This window comes from Macaca fascicularis, chromosome 1 (genome assembly GCF_037993035.2).
Source record: "Macaca fascicularis isolate 582-1 chromosome 1, T2T-MFA8v1.1".
Taxonomy (NCBI): domain Eukaryota; kingdom Metazoa; phylum Chordata; class Mammalia; order Primates; family Cercopithecidae; genus Macaca; species Macaca fascicularis.
In genome coordinates this window covers 83,037,474-83,061,823 of record NC_088375.1, presented here as the reverse complement: position 1 = coordinate 83,061,823, position 24,350 = coordinate 83,037,474, and the positions used below count along the sequence as shown (strand labels likewise).

The window sequence follows — 24,350 nt, the reverse complement described above, 5'->3', positions numbered from 1 at the left end:
CTCCAGTTGTGGAAAATACTGACACTCCAATTACTAAGAGTAGTATTAGAACAGTAATAATTAAATTCACATTCAATTCTGGATTATGAGGCTTTGGGAGACACAAAGATTTGGAACTATTGGGTTCATGCTGCTGGATACAAAGGCAAAAATAAAATAAACATAAAATGCTGTAAATAATAAATAGTTACTATCATAAACAACATTTTTGCTTTGTTAAAACATTTGTTTTTGAAAGCTTACCATATAGACCATGGCACATCGGCTGACAGTAGCAGGACTGGCCTGAGAGAGACTGTCCACTTCAAAAATCACTCTTATTTTATTAGTTAAAGCTATTCTCTCACTGTTTGCTAGGCATAATGTTCTAGTATCATCTAGCACAGAGTTCAGATTTTCTACCCAAAAGGTGTCCACTGGGCCATCTAAGATAATCCACTGCCAATCAAAATCTGGAGAGAAAAATATTTTTAATGTAACTGAGAATAATGTCAGTCTTCTTTCATTACAATCTTGCAAATTTTCTATTTTACTTAGAAAATATTAGATAATTAACCCTTACAATTTGCTTAGGAGAAACAGCTATAATTTTACCTTCTGCATAACAATATGATTTGTAAGTTTGCCCTCCTACCCCAGAATAATTTTTAGATATGTTGCGCCTGGGGAATAGCAAAGGGAACTAGATGTTCTTTGAAGAAAGAATCAAACAGAGTTTAAAGTATACCACACTTGGAACCCATTTACTCCTCTTTCCACAGGGTGTTAGTCCATTTGGGCTGCTGTAACAAAAAGCCTTAGACTGGATAGCTTATAAACTATAGACATTTATTTCTCACAGTTCTGGAGATTTGGAAGTCCAAGATCACGACACTAGCAGATTCCTTATCTGGGGGGGCTATCTTAATGGTTTACAGAAGGGCACATTCTTTGTCCTCAGATGGTGGAAGGGGTGAGGAATTTCTCTTGAGCTCCTTTTTCAGGGCACTAATGCTTTAATGAGGGCTCTACTCTCATGATCTAATCAACTGCCCACGGCCCCCTGCCTTCTAATACCATCACCTTGGGAGTTAGAATTTCAACACATGGATTTTGGAGGGACACAAACCTTTAGACCATAGCACACATGCTATACCCACCACTGTCCTCCACAGTTTTAGAAAATCCATTGGTCAGGATAGGGGAGGTATGAATAGGTCGCTATGCAGACAGAAAACAGATAACCACCAAAAAGATATTAAAACATCCCAGAAGAATCCAAGAGCAGAGCTAGGATCCATATAGCCACTACTGCTAAGAGGGGCTCTAATACCTGCCCTAGGAACTGCCTTAAAGTCCCATGAAGGAAACTAATGGTGCCTAATCACTGTACTCTCCCAAAAATAACACACAAAAATTCAGTAAAATAGAAGCAGAAGCAGAAATCTCTTTTAAAGTCCGGATTATATATGTACTAATGGTGGATGTGTTGATAAGAAGTTCAACCTGGGTGGAGAAAGCAATGGTCAGTGCTCCTCCAGTAGACTGACAAGGTCATATACATATTTTGTCCCACTGGCACATAGTAAAGTGTCTGGCATATTACAGGTGTGTAGTTCATTTTAGATAAATCTACTTGGGTTGTATGCTTTGGCCTGGAAATGTACAAATTATTTGGAGTCCCATTTCAGAGGCAATACCAGTGGCAAATTGTAGATTGCCACTGCTGCTTTTCACATCATAATTTATTTCTACCTTTAATATCTACTTGGTTCTTTTGTAAACTGAAGGACTATTGAAGCCATAGTGCTTATATAATGTAATTACACACACACACACACACACACACACAGAGTAATAAAATATGTGGTAATACTACACAAATTTTAAATAAACATATGAACAAATAAATGGTACAGGAACAAAATATTACCGGTCAAAAACATGTTTAAACATATAAATATAGCTCATATTGGTTCAGAGTTTGTCTTCTATATCAGTTAACCATCTTTCTTGAATTTAGTAACACTTACTGTGATTTTCTGGAATTTTAACAACTTTCTCTATCTCCTCAAAAATATTATCATCAGTATCTGTCATATCAGAGGCATCAAGTTTGAAAACCTAAAATGTGTAATCAATAATTTTAAATTTTTATTTAATAACACTTTTCAACCACAATGGATTTATATGTCAATATGCTTTCCTGAGTGATAAAAATATAAAAGGCAGAGAGTTCTGTAACTGTAAAGACCAACATATAACCAGCATAGCCTAATGTAACTGACTTGTGACTATAGCTTATTTATTTTGGAAAACTATTTTACTTTGGTTTCTTTTTTCCCCCTGCAAAGACCGTACATGCTTATTGTAGGATGTCAAATAAAACAGAAAAACACAAAGAAGAAAGCAAAAGTTCTTTGAATTTCCATTACCCACAGACAATCACCATATATATTTTGGTGTATTTTTTTTCTAGACTTTCCGTCATATCAGTTCTCAAGTTTTAGAATACGTAGAATTACCTGCAGTTTGTTAAATTACAGATTGTAACACCTCATCCTTGGAGATTCTAATTGAATAGGTTTGGGATGAAGCCCAGAATTTTTCACTTTTAATGAACATTAAATGATCTCGAGTTATTCTAATACACGTTATTTTTACACCAACCTTTGATACATTCTGATGTATGTATATTAACATATTAACTCCTTTTTATGTTGAGATGGGGAGGTTTAATTATTCATCTCTCTAAAAGAGCTGAGTAATATATCATCAGCTTATTGGCACTGGTTTCCTTAACCATCAACAGTAGTCGGAGAGAAAACCAAACAATAGAGCTATGCTGGGGGCACAGTGTAGGTTCTAATGAGAGACAAAGGTGCTCGTGTTTCAACCCGGCCTAGGAATACAGCAAATAGTAATCAGTTCCTACTAATTTCCAGCCTCATCACAAAGTAAGCAAGTCCTAGGCTATTTCCAATTATTATTCCTATTTCAAAAGTAATTATTATGCTTGGATATACATCATTATGCTCTAGTGCATTTCTTTCTCTAAATAGATTGTTTTGACTTGCAGAGATCATGGCAGATGGAGGCAGGACTAGATTGCAGCTCCTGCTTGGATGGACAAAGAAGTATGTGGAAGCTCACATTATGAACTTTTGCTCCAGAATGACTGCAAGAATAAATCAGGAAAGCCGAGAGAACCAGACCTTCAAAAAAAGTGGATTGCTCCTGCAGGACTGGGGAGACAGCCGAAATACTGAGAGTGCCCAAACTGTGGAAGTGTTGCAAAGGGGGATCGTTCGCCCCCAAACACACACCCTCACTAGGGAACCTGAAGGTCTAGATCATGAAAAAAGATCTGCATGAGTTGTGTGAACCTTACCTGGAACTTAGTCAACTTAGAGAGCTGAGCGAAATACAGGGGTAGAGGAAGCAGCAGGAAAAGCCCTGTGGGCTCACTGGGTTCCCTAGCAAGCAATTTCTGCCTTGCCTCACAGGGGTCCTTGTGGGGGGGCTGACAGAGGCATTGGGAAAAGGCCACAGGGAGAAGAACACCTCTAGCTGAACTCTGTAACAATTTGAACTGATCGAGAAGTCTCTGAGTCAGAACTCAGGGAAAGGCGTGAATCCAGTGTGCAGACTCCATAGGTGGAGGAAGCGCGAAAACCCTACTTGCCTTTGCAGCTGGGAGATGGGCAGCCGGGACAAGTTCTCAGTCCTGCTCACCCACTGCCTGGAAACAGACCCGGTGCTACTGGGGGGACACAGTGGGAGTGAGACTAGCCTTTTGGGTTGTGTGGGAGCTGGGTGAGGCCTGTGACTGCTGGCTTTCCCCTACTTCCCTGACAACCTGCATGACACAGTAGAGGCAGCCACAATCCTCCTAGGAACATAACTCCATTGACCTGGGAACCATACCCCTATTCCCCACAGAAACCACAGCAAGACCTGCCCAAGGAGAGTCTGAGCTCAGACATGCCTAGCCTTGTCCCCACCTAATGGTCCTTCCCTACCCACCCTGGTAGCTGAAGATGAAGGGCATATACTCTTGGGAGTTCTAGGGCCTGCCCACTGCCTGTTCCTCCCCATACTACCACAATTGATGCTTTCTTGAAAGTGCCACCCCCTAGGCCAGGCACAGTGGCTCACACCTATAATCCCAGCACTTTGGGAGGCTGAGGCAGGTGGATCACCTGAGGCCAGGAGTTTGAGACCAGCCTGGCCAACATGGTGAAACCCCATCTCTACTAAAAATACAAAAATTAGCCAAGCGTAGTGGCAGGCACCTGTAATCCCAGTTACTCGGGAGGCCGAGGCAGGAGAATCGCTTGAACCTGGGAGGCGGAGGTTGCAGTGAGCCAAGATTGCACCATTGCGCTCCAGCCTGGGGGACGAGAGCAAGACTTAGTCTGAAAAACAAGAAAGAAAAGAAAAGAAAAGGAAAGAAGGAAGGAAGGAAGGAAGGAAGGAAGGAAGGAAGGAAGGGAGAAAGAGAAAGAAAGAAAGAAAGAAAGAAAGAAAGAAAGAAAGAAAGAAAGAAAGAAAGAGATAGAGAAAGAAAGAAAAGGAAAGAAAGAAAGAGAAAGAAAGGAAGGAAGGAAGGAAGGGCGGGCCACCTCCTGGCAGGAGGCCAACAAGCACAAAAATAATGCATTAAATAGAGTCCATTTTATCCCCCTGCCACTTCCACTGAAGCAGGTGCTGGTATCCATGGCTGAGAGACCCATAGATGGTTCACATCACAGGACTCTATGCAGACAACCCCCAGTACCAGCCTGGAGCCTGGTAGACTTTCTGGGTGTCTAGACTCAGAAAAGAGATAACAATCTCTACAGCTCGGCTCTCAGCAAGCCACATCCCTAGGAAAAGGGGGAGAGTCCTACATCAAGGGAACACCCTGTGGAACAAAAGAATATGAATAACAGCCTTGAGTCCTAGACCTTCCCTCTGACAGAGGCTACCCAAATGAGAAGAAACCACAAAACCAACTCTGTTAGTATGAGAAAACAAGGTTCTTTAGCAGCCCCCAAAAACCACACTAGCTCACCAGCAATGAATCTAAACCAAGAAGAAATCCCTGATTTACCTGAAAAAGAATTCAGCAGGTTAGTTGTTAAGCTAATCAGGGAGGCATCAGAGAAAGGTGAAGCCCAATTTAAGGAAGTCAAATAATAATATAAGAAATGAGGGGATACATTTTTAATGAAATAGATAGCATAAATAAAAAACAATCAAAACTTCAGGAAACAGTGGATGCCCTTATAGAAATGCAAAATTCTCCAAAAAGTCTCAGCAACAGAATTGAACAAGCAGAAGGGAGAACTTCAGACTTTGAAGACAAGGTTTTCAAATTAACCCAATCCAACAAAGACAAAATTATAATAATAATAAGAAAATATAAACAAAGCCTGCAAGAAGTCTGGGATTATGTTAAATGACCAAACCTAAGAATAATTGGCATTCTTGAGGAAGAAGAGAAATCTAAAAGTTTGGATATTTGGGGGAATAACTGAGGAAAACTTCACCAGCGTTGCTAGAGACCTAGACATCTAAATACAAGAAGCTCAATGAACACCTGGGAAATTCATTGCAAAAAGATCATCGCCTAGGCACACTGTCATCAGGATATCTAAAGTTAAGACAAAGGAAAGGATCTTAAGAGCTGTGAGGCAAAAGAATCAGGTAACCTATAAAGGAAAACCTATCAGATTAACAGCAGATTTCTCAGCAGAAACCCTGCAAGCTAGAAGGAATTGGGGCCCTATTTTCAGCCTCCTTAAACAAAACAATTATCAGCCAAGAATTTTGTATCCAGTGAAACTAAGCTTCATAAATGAAGGAAAGATACAGTCTTTTTCAGACAAACAAATGCCGAGAGAATTCACCACTACCAAGCCAGCACTACAAGAACTGCTAAAAGGAGCTCTAAATCTTGAAACAAATCCTGGAAACACATCAAAACAGAACCTCTTTAAAGCATAAATCTCACAGAACCTATAAAAAAATACAATTGAAAAAACCAAAAAAATGAAAAACCAAGTATACAGGCAACAAATAGCATGATGACTGGAATGGTACCTCATAACTCAATACTAACATTGAATGTAAATGGCCTAAATGCTCCACTTAAAAGATACAGAATTGCAGAATGGGTAAGAATTCACCAACAATCTGCTGCCTTCCAGAGACTCACCTAACACACAATGACTCACATAAACTTAAGGTAAAGAGGTGGAAAAAGACATTCCATGCAAATGGACACACAAAATGAGCAGGAGTAGCTATTCTTATATCAGACAAAACAAACTTTAAAGCAACAGCAGTTAAAAAAGACAGAGAGACATTATATAATGATAAAAGGCCTTGTCCAACAGGAAAATATCACAATCCTAAGTATATATGTGCCTAAAAGTGGAGCTCCCAAATTTATAAAATAATTAATAATAGACCTAAGAAATCAGATAGACAACAACACAATGATAGTGGGGGACTTCAATACTCCACTGACAGCACTAGAGAGGTCATCAGACAGAAAGTCAACAAAGAAACAATGAACTTAAACTATACCCTGTAATAAATGGACTTAACAGATATTTACAGCACATTCTACTCAACAACCACAGAATATACATTCTATTCATCAGTGCATGGAAATTTCTGCAAGATAGGCAATATGATAGGCCACAAAACAAGTCTCAACAAATTTAAGAAAATGAAATTATATCAAGCACTCTCTCAGACCACAGTGGAATAAAACTGGAAATCAACTCCAAAAGGAACCTCTAAAACTATGCAAATATATGGAAACTAACCTGTTCCTGAATGATAACTGGGTCAAAATGAAATCAAGATGGAAATTTAAAAATTCTTTGAACTTAACGACAATAGTGACACAACCTATCAGAACCTCTGGGATACAGCAAAGGCAGTGCTAAGAGGAAAGTTCATGCCCTAAACACTTACATCATAAAGACTGAAAGAGCACAAACTGACATTCTAAGGTCACACTTCAAAAACTAGAGAAACAAGAACAAACCAAACCCAAACCTAGCAGAAGAAAGAAAATAACCAAGATCAGAGCAGAACTAAATGAAATTGAAACAAAAAAATATACAAAAGATAAGTAAAACAAAAAGCTGGCTCTCTGAAAAAATAAAATTGATAGACCATTAGAAAGATTAACCAAGAAAAGAAGACAGAAAATCCAAATCCAAATAAGCTCAATTGGAAATGAAACAGTAGATATTAAAACTGACACCACAGAAACACAAAAGATCACTATGAACACTTTTATGTGCATAAACTAGAAAACCTAGAGGAGATGGATAAATTCCTGGAAAGATACAACCCTCTTAGCCTAAATAAGGAAGAATTAGATACCCTGTACAGACCAATAACAAACAGTGAGAATAAAATGGTAATAGAAAAAATAACCAACAAAAAAAGTCCAGGACCAGACAGATTCACGGCAGAATTCTACCAGACGTTCAAAGAAGAGTTGGTACCAATCTTATTGACACTATTCCACAAGATAGAGAAAGAGGGAATCCTCCCTAAATCATTCTATGAAGCCAGTATCATCCTAAATCCAAAACCAGGAAAGGACATAACCAAAAAAGAAAACTACAGACCAATATCCCTGATGAACATAGATGCAAAAATCCTTAACAAAATACTAGCTAACTGAATCCAAACATATCCAAAAGGTAATCTACCACGATCAGTGGGTTTCAGGGATGCAGGGATGATTTAACATATGCAAGTCGATAAATGTGATACACCACATAAACAGAATTTAAAAAAAATCACACAATCATCTCAATAGATGAAGAAAAAGCATTAAACAAAATCCAGCATTGCTTTATGATTAAAACTCTCAGCAAAATTGGCATACAAAGGGCCGGCCACAGTGGCTCATGTCTGTAATCCCAGCACTTTGGGAGGCTGAGGCGGGTGGATCATGAGGTCAGGAGATTGAGACCATCCTGGCTAACATGGTGAAAACTTGTCACTATTAAAAAATACAAAAAATTAGCCAGGCATGGTGGTGGGTGCCTGTAGTCCTAGCTACTCAGGAGGCTGAGGCAGGAGAATGGTGTGAACCTGGGAGGTGGAGCTTGCAGTGAGCCAAGATCGCACCACTGCACTCCAGCCTGGGCAACAGAGTGAGACTCCATCTCAAAAAAAAAAAAAAAAAAAAAAAAAAAAAGGCACACAAGGGACATATCTCAATGTAATAAAAGCCATCTAAGGAAAACCCACAGCCAATATAATACTGAACGGGAAAAAGTTGAAAGCATTCCTTCTGAGAACTGGAACTAGACAAGGATGCCCACTGTCACCACTTCTCTTCAATATAGTACTGAAAATCCTAGCCAGAGCAATCAGACAAGACAAAGAAATAGAAGGCATCCAAATCAGTAAAGAGTAAGTCAAACTGTCACTGTTTGCTGATGACAGGATTGTTTACCTAGAAAACCCTAAAGACTCCTCCAGAATGCTCCTAGAAATGATAAAAGTATTCAGCAAAGTTTCTAAATACAGAATTAATGCACACAAATCAGTAGATCTTCTATACACCAACAGTGACCAAGCTGAGACTCAAATCAAGAACTCAACACCTTTTACAATAGCTGCAAAAAAAATAAAATACTTAGGAATATACCTAACCAAGGAGGTGAAAGACAAGAAAAACTACAAAACACTGCAGAAAGAAATCACAGACAACACAAACAAATGGAAACACATTCCATGCTCATGGATGGGAAGAATCAATATTGTAAAAATGACCATACTGCCAAAAAAAGCATTCTACAAATTCAACACCATTTCCATCAAAATACCACCATCATTCTTCACAGAACTAGAAAGAACAATCCTCAAATTCATAAGGAACCAAAAAAGAGCCTGCATAGCCAAAGCAAGACTAAGCAAAAAGAACAAATCTGGAGGCATCATATTACTTGATTTCAGACTATACTATAAGGCCATAGTCACCAAAACAGCATGGTACTGGTATAAAAATACGCACATAGACCAATAGAAAAGAATAGAGAACCCAGAAATAAAGCCAAATACTTAGAGTCAACTGATATTTGACAAAACAAATAGAAACATAAAGTGGGAAACCTTACTCAACAAATGGTGCTGGGATAATTGGCAAGCCACATGTAGGAGAATGAAACTGGATTCTCATCTCTCACCCTATATAAAAATCAACTCAAGATGAATCAAGGACTTAAATCTAAGACCTGAAACTATAAACATTCTAGAAAATATCATTGGAAAAACCCTTCTAGACATTGGCTTAGGCAAGGATTTCATGACCAAGAACCCCAAAACAAATGCAACAAAAACAAAGATAAATAGCTGGGATTTAATTAAACTAAAGAACTTTGCACAGCAAAAGAACAGTCAGCAGATTAAACAGACAACACACAGAGTGGGAGAAAATCTTCATGCTCTATACATTTGATGAAGGACTAATATCCAGAATCTACAACAAATTCAAGTGAATTAGCAAGAAAAAACAAACAAACAATACTATTAAATTAGCAAGAAGAAAACAAACAATCCCATCAAAAAGTGGGCTAAAGACATGAATAGACAATTCTCAAAAGAAATACAAACAGCCAACAAACATGAAAAAATGCTGAACATCACTAATTATCAGGGAAATGCAAATAAAAATCACAATACAATATCACTGTACTCCTGCAAGAATGGCCATAATCAAAAAATCAAAAAATCAAAAAATAGACGTTGGTGTGGATGTGGTGAACAGGGAACATTTCTACACCGCTGGTGGGAATGTAAACTAGTACAACCACTATGGAAAGCACTGTGGAGATTTCTTAGAGAACTAAAAGTAGAACTACCATTTGATCCAGCAATCCCACTACTGGGTATTTACCCAGAGGAAAAGAAGTCATTACATGAAAAAGGTACTTGCACACATATATTCATGGCAGCCCAATTCACAATTGCAAAAACATGAAACCAACCCAAATACCCATCAATCAACGAGTGGATAACTAAACTGTTGTATATACATGTATACTATGGAATACTACAGCCATAAAAATGAATTAATGGTGTTTGCAGAGGTCTGCATGAGATTGGAGACTATTATTCTAAGTGAAGTAACTCAGTAATGGAAAACCAAACATCATATGCTCTCACTTATAAGGGGGAGCTAAGCTATGAGGATGCAAAGGTATAAGAGTGACACAATGGACTTTGGGGACCCGGGGGAAAGGGTAGGAAGGGGGTGAGGGGCAAAAGACTACAAATTGTGTGCAGTGTATACTGCTCAGGTGATGGGTTCAGCAAAATCTCACAAATCACCACTAAGGAACTTACTCATGTAACCAAACACCACCTGTTCCCCAATAACCTATGGAAATAAAAATAAATAAATAAATAAATAAATAAATAAATAAATAAATAAAGTTTTTAAAAAATGTTAGACTGTAGGTCCAAAGTTATACATATTTTATTTTTTAATAAATTCCATTAGATTACTTTACAAAAGTGTGTGGCAATAACACTCCCACCAACAAGGTGTAAGAATGCATCATTCTCCATATCCTTGCTAACACTGAAAGTATTCATTATTAATATTATTAAGGCCTGAAAACCTGATGAGAAGAAAAAGTGCCTATCATTGTTGTAACTTTTTTTTGAATAATAGCTGGATTGAGCATCTTTTCACATATTCACATATTTAATGACAACTGTAATTTTTCTATCAATTTTCTATTTATAGCTTTTCCTTATTTACGTAGTTGATGGCTCCTTATTGATTTTTCCTAACTTTTATTTTAGATTCAGGGGTACATGTGCAGGTTCGTTATATAGATAAATTGTGTGCCTCGGGGGTTTGGTATACAGATTTTTACCCAGGTAATAAGCATAGTATCCAATAGGTAGTTTTTTGATCCTCTCCATCCTGCCATCCTCCACCCTCAAGTAAGCCCCAGTGTCTATTGTTCCCATCTTTGTGTCCGTGTGTAGTCAATGTTTAACTTTCACTTATTAGCAATAACATGTAGTATTTGATTTTCTGTTCCTCAGTTAGTTCGCTTAGGATAATGGCCTCCAGCTCCATCCATATAGCTGCAAAGATCATGATCTCATTCTTACAACTTTATAGTATTCTATGCTGTATATGTACCACATTTTCTTTATCCAGTCTACCATTGATGGGCATCTAGGTTAATTCCATGTCTTTGCTATTCTGTATAGTGCTGTAATGAACATATGTATGCACGTGTCTTTATGGTAGAATAATTTATGTTAATTTGGGTATATATGCCCAAAAATGGGATTGCTGGGTTGAATGGTAGTTCTAAGTTCTTTGAGAAATCACCAAATCACTGTGCTTTCCACAGTGGCTGAACTAATTTACATTCCCACCAGCAGTGTATAAATGTTCCCTTTTCTCCATGACCTCGCTAGCATCTGTTATTTTTTAACTTCTTGTAATAGCCATTCTGACTGGTGTGAGATGGTATCTCATTGTGATTTTCATTTGCATTTTTCTAATCATTAATGATGATGAGCATTTTTTCATATGCTTATTGGCTCAATGTATATCTTCTTTGGAGAAGTGTCTGTTCATATCCTTTGCCCACTTATTAGTGGGGATGTTTTTTTCTTGCCAATTTGTTTAAGTTTCTTATGGATTCCAGATATTAGACCTTTATCAGATACACAGTTTGCAAATATTTTCTCCCATTCTATAGGTTATCTGTTTATTCTATTGATAGCCCTTTTCTTTCTGTGCAGAAGCTCTTTAATTAGGTTGCATTTGTCAATTTTTGTTTCACTGCAATTGCTTTTGGTGTCTTCATCATGAAATCTTTGCCCAGGCACATGCACAGAATGGTTTTCCTAGGTTTCTTCTATAGTTTCAGGTTTTACATGTAAATCATTAATCTATCTTGAGTTGATTTTTGTATATCGTGAAAGGAAGGGGTCCAGTTTCAATCTTCTGCAAATGTCTAGCCATGTATTCCAACATCATGTATTGAACAGGAAGTCCTTACCCCACTACTTATTTTTTCAAACACTGGCAACTTTTTGTCAACTTGTCAAAGATCAGAGATTGTAGGTGTGCAGCATTATTTCTGGGCTATTCTGCTCTATTTGTCTATGTGTCTGCATTTGTATAAGTATCATGTTGTTTTAGTTACTGTAGCCTTGTAGTATAGTTTGAAATTGGGTACCATGATGCCTTCAGCTTCATTCTTTTTGCTTAGGATTGCTATGGCTATTCAGTTCTTTTTTGTTTCCTAAGAGTTTTATAATAAGTTTTTCTAATTCTGTGGAAAATGTCACTGGTAACTGATAGGAATAGCATTAAGTCTGTAATTGCTTTGGGCAGTATGGCCATTTTAACAATATCGAATCTTCCAATCCATGACCATGGAATGTTTTTCCATTTGTTTGTGTCATCTCTGATATCTTTCAGTACTGTTTTGTTATTCTCATTATAGACATCTTTAACCTCCTTGGTTAGATGTATTCCTGGGTATTTTACTTTTTTGTGGCTATAGTGAATGAGATTGTGTTCTTGATTTGGCTCTCAGCTTGGACATTATTGGTGTATACAAATGCTACTAATTTTTGTACCTTGATTTTATACCCTGAAACTTTGCTGAAGTTGTTTATGAGATTTAGGAGATTTGGGCAGAGACTATGGGGTTTTCTAGGTATAGAATCATACTATCTGCAAATAGAGATAGTTTAACTTCCTCTCTTCTTATCTGGATGTCATTTATTTCCTTCTATTGCCTGATTGCTCTGGATAGGAATTGCAATACTATGCTGAATAGGCATGGTGATAGTGGGCATCCTTGTGTTGTTCTGGTTCCGAAGTGGAATGCTTCCAGCTTTTCCCCATTCAGTATGATGTAGGCTGTGGGTATGTCATAGATGGCTCTTATTATTTTAAGGTATGTTCCTTCAGTGCCTAGCTTGTTAAAGGTGTTTAGCATGAAGGGATGTTGAATTTTCTCAAAAGCCTTTTCTGCATTTATTGAAATAATCATGTGGTGTTTGTTTTAAATTTGGTTTATGCGATAAATCACATTTATTAATTTGTGTATTTTGAACAAGCCTTGCATGCCAGGGATAAAGCCTACTTGATCAAGGTGGATTAGCTTTTTGATGTGCTGCTGAATTTAATTTGCTATTATTTTATTGATAATTTCTGCATCTATGGTCATCAAGAATATTGGCCTTAAGTTTTCCATCTTCTGTGCTTCTGCCAGATTTTGATATCGGAATGATGCTGGCCTCACGGAATGAGTTAGGAAGGAGTCTCTCTTCCTCAAATTTCTGAAATAGTTTCAGTAGTATTGGTACCAGCTCATCTTCATACAGCTGATAGAATTCAACTGTGAATCCATCTGGTCCACAGCCTTTTCTGGTTGGTAGGCTTTTTATTACTGATTCAATTTTGGAACTCATTATTGGTCTCTTGAGGGATTCAGTTTCTTCCTGGGTCAATCTTGGGAGGTTGTATGTTTCCAGGATGTATTCATTTCTTCTAGGTTTTCTAGTTTGTGTGCATAGAAGTGTTCATAATAGTCTCTGATGGTTTTTTGTATTTCTGAGCGGTGAGGTATAATGTCTCTGTTGTCATTTCTGATTGTGTTTACTTGGATCTTCTCTCTTTCTTCTTTATTAGTCTAGCTAGTGGTCTATCAATCTTATTTATTGTTTCAAAGAATCAGCTCCTGGTTTTATTGCTTTTTTTTTTTTTTTCCCCTCATCTCTATTTCCTTCAGCTCAGCTCTGATGTTGGTTATCTCTTTTCTTCTGCTGGCCTTGGGGTTGGTTTGCTCTTGTGTTTCTAGTTCCTCTAGGAATGATGTTAGTTTGTTAATTTGAGAGCTTTCTGACTTTTTAATGTTGGTGTTCAGTGCTATAAACTTTCCTCTTAACACGCTTTATCTGTGTTTCAGAGATTTTGGTATGTCTTATCTTTGTTCTCATTAGTTTAAAAAATGTATTGATTTCTGCCTTAGTTTAATTGTCATTCTGGAGCAGGTTGTTTAATTTCCATGTAATTGTATAGTTTGGAGGAATCTTCTTAGTATTGGTTTCTGTTTTTATTGTGCTGTGGTCCAAGAGGGTGGTTATTATTTCAGTTTTGTTGAATTTGCAGAGAATAATTTTATGGTTGATTTTGTGGTTGATTTTAGCTTTTTGTGGCACACGCATATGAGAATACTGTACACTCTGTTCTGAGTGGAGAGTTCTGCAGATATCCATTAGATGTATTTGGTCAAGTGTCAAGTTCCAGCTCCAAATATCTTTGTTAGTTTTCTGCATGAATAATCTAATACTGTCAGTGCGTTGTTGAAGTCTCCCACTATTATTGTGTGGTTATCTAACTCTCCTCATAGGTCTCTAAGAACTTGTTTTAGAAATCTGGGTGCTCCTGTGTTAGGGGCATATGGATACTTAAGTCTTCTTGTTGAATTGAACCCTTTACTATTATGTAATATTTTTCTTTCTTTTTTTGATCATTGTTGTTTTAAAGTTGGTTTTGTCTGAAATTAGAATAGCAATCCCTGGTTTTTCTTGTTTTCCATTTCTTGGTAGACTTCTCTCTACCTCTTTACTTTTGGCATATGTGTGTCATTGCTTGTGAGATGGGTCTCTTGAAGACGGCCTGTTCAACTCATCCCTTACACAGTGGACACTAAGGCCAGTCTCAGTGCTCAGCTGCCCCATGCAGGGTTTCCAGCTTCCTCTCACTTCAGCCCAGAGTCTGTGCCCTTCCCCTGTCCACCCTCAATGTCTTCTCTCTGAAGAGCTGCTCAGAGTGTACTCTATGTTCTCTTCTCTCAGTGGGAGACGTTCTTCCTTGCTGCATCTAGTCATCCATCTTGGCTCTCTCCCCCTTATTCATTTTTGAAGTTCTTTTTTCATGTTAGGGACATTAACTCATGGTCTGCCAGTTTTGTAAATATTTTATTCTTGATTGTGGTTTGCTTTAACTTTGTTTGTTGTAACTATTGCAAAAAATTTCATATATATTTATAGTCAAATACTTTTATTTTTTATTTATGATTTCTGGGTGTCCAGTCTTAGATAAGGACTTCCTGAGAACATGCCCTTAAATATTATGGTATGTCTATAATTTTATTTGTACATTTAGATTGTTCACTAATCTGGAATTTTATTTCTGCCTAAGGAAGAGATAGGAGTCTATGTTTTCACATAGGAAAATAGCAAACTTTAGAGAGGATTAAATATGCAAAGCTTTCCTTACTGATTAGAAATATTACTTTAGGTGTATTATCAAATTTCTTTTTATATTTGCATATGTTTCTGGACTCTATTCTGTGTCAGTGCTTGTTGTGATTACAATTGAGATTTGTTCTAAAGTTTACTTACAATATTTTAGAACTCTAAAGCACTATGATTTTCTGCCCAGATTCTCTCAAACCCTTGGACACTTACACTTACAAATAAATCTTAAAATCACCCAATTAAAAAGAAAAAAAAACCCCACATATTAATAGTCAATTGGTCTTCAACAAAGGTGCCAAGAATACTCAATGGGGAAAGGATAGCATCTTCAATAAATGACATGGGAAAACTGTATACATGCAGAATAATGAAATTGAATTCAATTTGCATCTACACAAAAACCATCTGAAAAGAGATTAAAGACTTAAATGTAATTCCTGACTCTATAAAACTGCCAGAAGAAAACATACAGGAAAAGCTCCATGACATTTGTCTGGGCAATTTTTTGGATGTGACCTCAAAAGCATAGGCAACAAAAGCAAAAATAGACAAATGGGATACATAATTAAAAAGCTTCTGCATAGCAAACATCAGAGTGAAGAGGCAACCCATGAAATGGGAAAAAGTATTTCCAAACCATATGTCTAATAAGGAGTTAGTATTCAAAATCTATAAGGAACTCAAACAACTTGACAGCAAGAAAACAAATAACCCAATTAAAAATTGGACAAAGGGGCCGGGTGCAGTGGCTCATGCCTGTAATCCCAGCACTTTGGGAGGCTGAGGCGGGTGGATCCGAGGTCAGGAAATCGAGACCATCCTGGCTAACACAGTGAATCCCCATCTCTACTAAAAAGACAAAAAATTAGCCAGGCGTGGTGGCGGGCGTCTGTGGTCCCAGCTACTTGGGAGGCTGAGGCAGGAGAATGGCATGAACCCGGGAGGTGGAGCTTGCAGTGAGCTGAGATTGTGCCACTGCACACCAGCCTGGGTGACAGAGCCAGACTCCGTCTCGAAAAAAAAAAAATTTTGGACAAAAGATCTGAATAAATATTTCTCATAGAAGACATATAGATAGCCAACAGGTATATGATAAAATGCTCATTAAGGAAACTAAATTAAAACTACAATGAGCTACCATCTCACAGCTTTCAGAATGGCTATTATCAAAAAGACAAAAGATAACAAATGTTGGTGAGAATGTGGCGACAGGGAATGTTTGTTATGATGTTGGTGGGAATGTAAATTAGATGTTATAAAAAACAATTTGGAGGTTCCATGAGAAATTAAAAATAGAAATGCCAAATTACCTGGTAATCCATTTACTGGCTATATACCCAAAGGAATAAAAATAGTACGTCAAAGAAAACTCTATACTCCCATGTTCATTGAAGCACTTTTCACAATAGCCAAGATGTGGAATCAACCTACATGTCCATCAGTGGATGAATGGATAGGAAATGTGACATATATATATGAAAATCCTGTGAATTGTGACAGCATGGATGAACCTGGAGGTCATTACGTTAAGTGAAATAAGCCAAGCACAGAAAGACAAACAGTGCATAATTTTGCTTATATGTGGAATCTAAGAAAATTGAATTAATTGAAGCAGACAGTAGAATGGTGGTTGCCAGGAGCTGGGGGTGAGGTGAGAGGAAATGGGGGATGTTGGTCAAAGAATATAAATTTTCATTTAGACAGCTTAAATAAGTTCTGGAAATCTAGAGCATAGTGACTACAGTTAACAATAAAGTATTACATACTTGAAAATTGCTAAGAGTAGATCTTTTTTTTTTAATTATTTTTATTATTATACTTTAAGTTTTAGGGTACATGTGCATAATATTCTCACTAAAAAAGGTAACTATGTAAGGGGATGGATATGTTAATTTTGCAAATGTGGTAATCACAATGTAAACATCTATCAAAACATCATGTAGTATACTGTAAATATATACTTTTTTATTATACTTTATGTTCTAGGGTACATGTGCACAACATACAGGTTTGTTACATATGTATATATGTGCCATATTGGTATGCTGCACCCATTAACTCGTCATTTACATTAGGTATATCTTCTAATGCTATCCCTCCCACTACCCCCACCCCACAACAGGCCCCAGTGTGTGATGTTCCCCTTCCTGTGTCCAAGTGTTCTCACTGTTCAATTCCCACCTATGAGTGAGAACATGCAGTGTTTGGTTTTCTGTTCTTGGGATAGTTTGCTCAGAATGATGGTTTCCAGCTGCATCCACGTCCCTACAAAGGACATGAACTCATCCTTCTTTATGGCTGCATAGTATTCCATGGTGTATATGTGCCACACTTTCTTAATCCAGTCTGTCATTGACTGATGTTTGGGTTGGTTCCAAGTCTTTGCTATTGTGAATAGTGCTGCAATAAACATACGTGTGCATGTGTCTTTACAGCAGCATGATTTATAATCCTTGGGGTATATACCCAGTAATGGGATGGATGGGTCAAATGGTATTTCTAGTTCTAGATCCTTGAGGAAACGTCACACTGTCTTCCACAATGGTTGAACGAGTTTAAAGTCCCACAAACAGTGTAGAAGTGTTCCTGCTTCTCCACATCCTCTCCAGCACCTGTTGTTTCCTGACTTTTTAATGATTGCCATTCTTACTGGTGTGAGATGATATCTCATTGTGGTTTTGATTTGCATTTCTCTGATGGCTAGTGATGATGAGCATTTTTTCATGTGCCTGTTGGCTGCATAAATGTCTTCTTTTGAGAAGCGTCTGTTCATATCCTTTGCCCACTTTTTGATGGTTTTTTTTTTTTCTTGTAAATTTGTTTGAGTTCTTTGTAGGTTCTGGATATTAGCTCTTTGTCAGATGAGTAGATTGCAAAAATTTTCTCCCATTCTATAGGTTGCCTGTTCACTCTGATGGTAGTTTCTTTTGCTGTGCAGAAGCTCTTTAGTTTAATTAGATCCCATTCATCAATTTTGGCTTTTGTTGCCATTGCTTTTGGTGTTTTAGACATGAAGTCTTTGCCCATGCCTATGTCCTGAATGGTATTTGCCTAGGTTTTCTTCTAGGGTTATTATGGTTTTAGGTCTAACATTCAAGTCTCTAATCCATCTTGAATTAATTTTTGTATAAGGTGTAAGGAAGGGATCCAGTTTCAGCTTTCTACTTATGGCTAGCCAATTTTCCCAGCACCATTTATTAAATAGGGACTCCTTTCTCCATTTCTTGTTTTTGTCAGGTTTGTCAAAGATCAGATGGTTGTAGATGTGTGGTATTATTTCTGAGGGCTCTGTTCTGTTCCATTGGTCTAGATCACTGTTTTGATACCAGTACCATGCTGTTTTGGTTACTGTAGCCTTGTAGTATAATTTGAAGTCAGGTAGCGTGATGCCTCCAGTTTTGTTCTTTTGGCTTAGGATTGTCTTCACAATGTGGGGTCTTTTTTTGTTCCATATGAACTTTAAAGCAGTTTTTTCCAATTCTGTGAAGAAACTCATTGGTAGCTTAATGGGGATGGCACTGAATCTATAAATTACCTTGGGCAGTATGGCCATTGTCATGATATTGATTCTTCCTATCCATGAGCATGGAATGTTCTTCCATTTGTTTGTGTCCTCTTTTATTTCATTGAGCAGTGGTTTGTAGTTCCCCTTGAAGAGGTCCTTTACATCCCTTGTAAGTTGGATTCCTAGGTATTTTATTCTCTTTGAAGCAATTGTGAATGGGAGTTCATTCATGATTTGGCTCTCTGTCTGTTATTGGTGTATAAGAATGCTTGTGATTTTTGCACACTGATTTTGTATCCTGAGACTTTGCTGAAGTTGCTTATCAGCTTAAGGAGATTTTGGGCTGAGATGATAGGGTTTTCTAAATATACAATCATGTCATCTGCAAACAGGAACAATTTGACTTTCTCTTTTCCTAATTGAATATCCTTTATTTCTTTCTCTTGCCCAATTGCCCTGGCCAGAACTTCCAATACTATGTTGAATAGGAGTGGTGAGAGAGGGCATCCCTCTCTTGTGCCAGTTTTCAAGGGGGAACACTTCCAGTTTTTGCCCATTCAGTATGATATTGGCTGTGACTTTGTCATAAATAGCTCTTATTATTTTGAGATACATTCCATCAATACCGAATTTATTGAGAGTTTTTAGCATGAAGGGCTGTTGAATTTTGTCAAAGGCCTTTTCTGCATCTAGTGAGATAATCATGTGGTTTTTGTCTTTGGTTCTGTTTATATGCTGGATTATGTTTATTGATTTGCATATGTTGAACCAGCCTTGCATCCCAGGGATGATCATGGTGGATAAGGTTTTTGATGTGCTGCTGGATTTGGTTTCCCAGTATTTTATTGAGGATTTTTGCATCGATGTTCATCAGGGATATTGGTCTAAAAATCTCTTTTTTTGTTGTGTCTCTGCCAGGCTTTGGTATCAGGATGATGTTGGCCTCATAAAATGAGTTAGGGAGGATTCCCTCTTTTTCTATTGATTGGAATAGTTTCAGAAGGAATGGTACCAGCTCCTCCTTGTACCTCTGGTAGAATTCAGCTGTGAAACAGTCTGGTCCTGGACTTTTTTTTGGTTGGAAGGCTATTAATTATTGCCTCAATTTCAGAGCCTGTTATTGGTCTATTCAGGGATTCAACTTCTTCCTGGTTTAGTCTTGGGAGAGTGTATGTGTCCAGGAAATCATCCATTTTTTTCTAGGTTTTCTAGTTTATTTGCACAGAGGTGTTTATAGTATTCTCTGATGGTAGTTTGTATTTCTGTGAGGTCGGTGGTGATATCCCCTTTATCATTTTTTATTGCATCCATTTGATCCTTCTCTCTTTTCTTCTTTATTAGTCTTGCTAGCGGTCTATCAATTTTGTTGATCTTTTAAAAAAAAACCAGCTCCTGGATTCATTGATTTTTTGAAGGGTTTTTTGTGTCTCTATTTCCTTCAGTTCTGCTCTGATCTTAGTTATTTCTTGCCTTCTGCTAGCTTTTGAATGTGCTTGCTCTTGCTTCTCTAGTTCTTTTAATTGTGATGTTAGGGTGTCAGTTTTAGATCTTTCCTGCTTTCTCTTGTGGGCATTTAGTGCTATAAATTTCCCTCTACACACTGCTTTAAATGTGTCCCAGAGATTCTGGTGTGTTGTGTCTTTCTGGTTTCAAACAATGTCTTCATTTCTGCCTTCATTTCGTTATGTACCCAGTAGTCATTCAGGAGCAGGTTGTTCAGTTTCCATGTAGTTGAGCGGTTTTGAGTGAGTTTCTTAATCCTGAGTTCTAATTTGATTGCACTGTGGTCTGAGAGACAGTCTGTTATAATTTCTGTTCTTTTATATTTGCTGAGGAGTGCTTTACTTCCAACTATGTGGTCAATTTTGGAATGAGTGCAATGTGGTGTTGAGAAGAATGTATATTCTGTTGATTTGGGGTGGAGAGTTCTGTAGATGTCTGTCAGGTCTGCTTGGTGCGGAGCTGAGTTCAATTCCTGAATATCATTGTTCACTTTCTGTCTCATTGATCTGTCTAATGTTGACAGTGGGGTGTTAAAGTCTCCCATTATTATTGTGTGGGAGTCTAAGTCTCTTTGTAGGTCTCTAAGGACTTGCTTGATGAATCTGGGCTCTGCTGTAATGGGTGCATATATATTTAGGATAGTTAGCTCTTCTGGTTGAATTGATCCCTTCATCATTATGTAATGTCCTTGTCTCTTTTGATCTTTGTTGTTTAAAGTCTGTTTTATCAGAGACTAGGATTGCAACCCCTGCCTTTTTTTGTTTTCCATTTGCTTGGTAGATCTTCCTCCATCCCTCTATTTTGAGCCTCTGTGTGTCTCTGCATGTGAGATGGGTCTCCTGAATACAGCACACTGATGGGTCTTGACTCTTTATCCAATTTGCCAGTTGTGTCTTTTAATTGGAGCATTTAGCCCATTTACATTTAAGGTTAGTATTGTTATGTGTGAATTTGATCATGTCATTATGAATTTAGCTGGTTATTTTGCTACTTAGTTGATGTAGTTTCTTCCTAGCATTGACGGTCTTTACAATTTGGCATGTTTTTGCAGTGGCTGGTACCAGTTGTTCCTTTCCATGTTTAATGCTTCTTTCAGCAGCTCTTGTAAGGCAGGCCTGATGGTGACCAAATCTCTCAGCATATGCTTGTCTGTAAAGGATTTTATTTCTCCTTCACTTATGAAACTTAGTTTGGCTGGATATGAAATTCTGGGTTGAAAATTCTTTAAGAATGTTGAATATTGGCCCCCACTCTCTTCTTGCTTGTAGAGTTTCTGCCAAGAGATCTGGTGTTAGTCTGATAGTAGTAGGTGTATATATTTATCAGATGCATGAGATATTTGGATACAGGTATACAATGTGTAATAATCACATCAAGGTAAATGGGACTTCCATCACCTCATGGATTCATCCCTTGTGTTACAAACAATGCAATTATACTCTTAGTTACTAAAAATGTACAATTAATTATTATCAACTATAGTAACCCTATCATGCTAGTAAATAGTGGGTCTTATTCATTGTATCCCACTATATTTTTGTATGCACTAGCCAATTCCCCAGCCCACCATACTACCCTTCCCAGCCTGAGGTAACCCTCATTCTACTCCCTATCTCCATGAATTCAATTTCTTGATTTTTAGTTCCTACAAATAATTGAGAACATATAAAGTTTGTCTTTCTGTGCCTGGCTTATTTCACCTAACGTAATGACCTCCAGTTCCATCCATGTCGTTGGAAAGGACAGGATCTCATTTCTATTTTGGCTGGTTGGTATGCCCTGGCGTATGAGTACCATATTGTCTTTATCCATTCATCTGTTGATGGATACTTATGTTTCAATTCATGGCTATTGTGAATAGTGCTGCAATAAACATAAAAGTTCAGATATCTCTTGATTATACTGATTTCCTTTCTTTTGTGTATATACCCAGCAGTGGGATTGCTGGGTCATATTGTAGCTCTATTTGTAGTTTTTTAGGGAAGCTCCACAATGTTTTCCATAGTGGTTGTACTAATTTACATTCCCAGCACCAATATACAAGCATTCCTTTTTCTCCACATCCTCACCAGCATTTGTTATTGCCTCTCTTTAGATAAACACCATTTTAACTGCGGTGAGATCATCTCTCATTGTAGTTTTGATTTGTATTTCTCTGATGATCAACGATGTTGAGCACCTTTTAAAATACCTGTTTGCCGTTTGTATGTCTTCTTTTGAGAAATGTCTATTCAGATCGTTTGCCCATTTTAAAATTAGATAATTAGATTTTTTTCCTACAGAGTTGTTTGAGCTCCTTATATATCTTGGTTACTAATTCCATGTCAGATGGATAGTTTGCAAATATTTTCTCCCATTCAGTGGGTTGTTTCTTTACTTTGTTAATTGTTTCCTTTGCTGTGCAAAAGCTTTTTAACTTGATGTGATCTAATTTTTTTCTTTGGTTTTCTGTGCTTGTGGAATATTCAAGAATTCTTTGCCAGTCCAATGTTCTGGAGAGTTTCCCAATGTTTTCTTTTACTAGTTTCATAGGTTGAGAGCTTAGATTTAAGTCTTTAATCCCTTTTTATTTGATTTTTGTGTATGGCAAGTATACAAATGTATAGTTTCATTTTTCTGCATATAGATATCTAGTTTTCTCAGCAAAATTTATGGAAGTGAATGTCTTTTCCCAAGTATGCTGTTGGTGCCTTTATCAAAATGAGTTCACTATAGTTCTATATGAATTTGTTTTTAGGTTTTCTATTCTATTGCACTAGTCAATGTCTGTTTCTATGCCAGTACCATGCTGTTTCGGCTACTATAGCTCTGTGGTATAATTTAAGTCAGGTAATGTGATTCTTCCAGTTTTGTTCTTTTTGCTCAGGATAGCTTTGGCTATTCTGGGTCTTTTGTAGCTCCATATAAATTTTAGAATTATTTTTTCTATTTCTGTATATAATGTCATTGCTATTTTAATAGAGACAGTAATGAATGTGTAGATTGCTTTGGGTAGTACTGACATTGTAACAATATTGGTTCCTGCAATCCATAAACATGGAATATCTTTCCATTTTTGTGTCCTATTTGATTCTTTCATCAATGTTTCATAGGCTTCATTGTAAAAATCTTTCACTCCTTTGGTTAAATTAATTCCTCGGTATTTAATTTCATGTGTGGCTATTACAAATGATATTAACTTTTGAATTTTTTTTCAGATTATTCACTGTTGGCATGTAGAGATGCTACTGATTTTAGTGTACTGATCTTATCCCACAACTTTAGTGATATTGTTTATCAGTTTTCATAGTTTTTGATGGAGTCTTTAAGTTTTTCCAAGCATAAGATAATATCATCTACAAACAAAAATAACTTAACTTCTTTCTTTCCAAGTTGGAGGGGCTTTATTTCCTTCACTTGTCTGATTGCTCTAGATAGGAGCTGAATAACAGTGAATAACAGTGGTTGAATAACAGTGGTAGAAAAGGGCATCTTTTTCTTATTCCAGTTCTTAGAGAAAAAGCTTTCAGTTTTTCCCCGTTCAGTGTGATACTAGCTGTGGGTCTGTCATATGTGGCTTTTATTGTGTTGGAGTATGTTCCAGTATTTAGACAGTTTTTATGATAAAGTGATATTGAATGGTATCAAATCCTTTTTCAGCATCAATTGAAATGATCATATGTTTTTTGTCTTTCATTCTGTTGATGTGATGTATCAGAATCAATCAGTATCACACTGATTGATTTGCATATGTAGAACCATTCTTGCATCCCTGGGATAAATTCCACTTGGTCATGATGAGTGATCTTCTTTATGTGTTGTTGAGTTAGTTTTGCAAATATTTTATTGAGGGTTTTTGCATCAATTTTCACCAGGGATATGGGCCTGTACTCTTCTTTTTTGATGTGTCTTTGTCTGCTTTTAGTATTAGGGTGATACTGGCCTTAGAGTTTGGAAGCATTCCTTCTTCCTATATTTTTTGGAATAGTTTGAGTAGGACTGGTATTAGTTCTTTAAATGTTTGATAAAACTCAGCAGTGAAGTAATCAGTTCTTGGGGTTCTCTTTGCTAGGAGACTTTATATTATGGCGTTGATAATTTTACT

General features: G+C 37.2%; 1 protein-coding gene across 1 annotated transcript in view; it reads right to left on the bottom strand.

The window, feature by feature from the left end:
* DNAH14 (dynein axonemal heavy chain 14) overlaps nucleotides 1-24,350 on the bottom strand; it is a 526,180-nt gene that overhangs the window by 232,192 nt on the left and 269,638 nt on the right. Inside the window, exons 39-40 of the mRNA XM_045397720.2 lie at nucleotides 2,013-2,103; nucleotides 244-452 (exon numbers count right to left, since the gene is read on the bottom strand). Coding sequence (XP_045253655.2) covers nucleotides 244-452; nucleotides 2,013-2,103 — 300 coding nt within the window. The remainder of the gene's footprint in view (nucleotides 1-243; nucleotides 453-2,012; nucleotides 2,104-24,350) is intronic.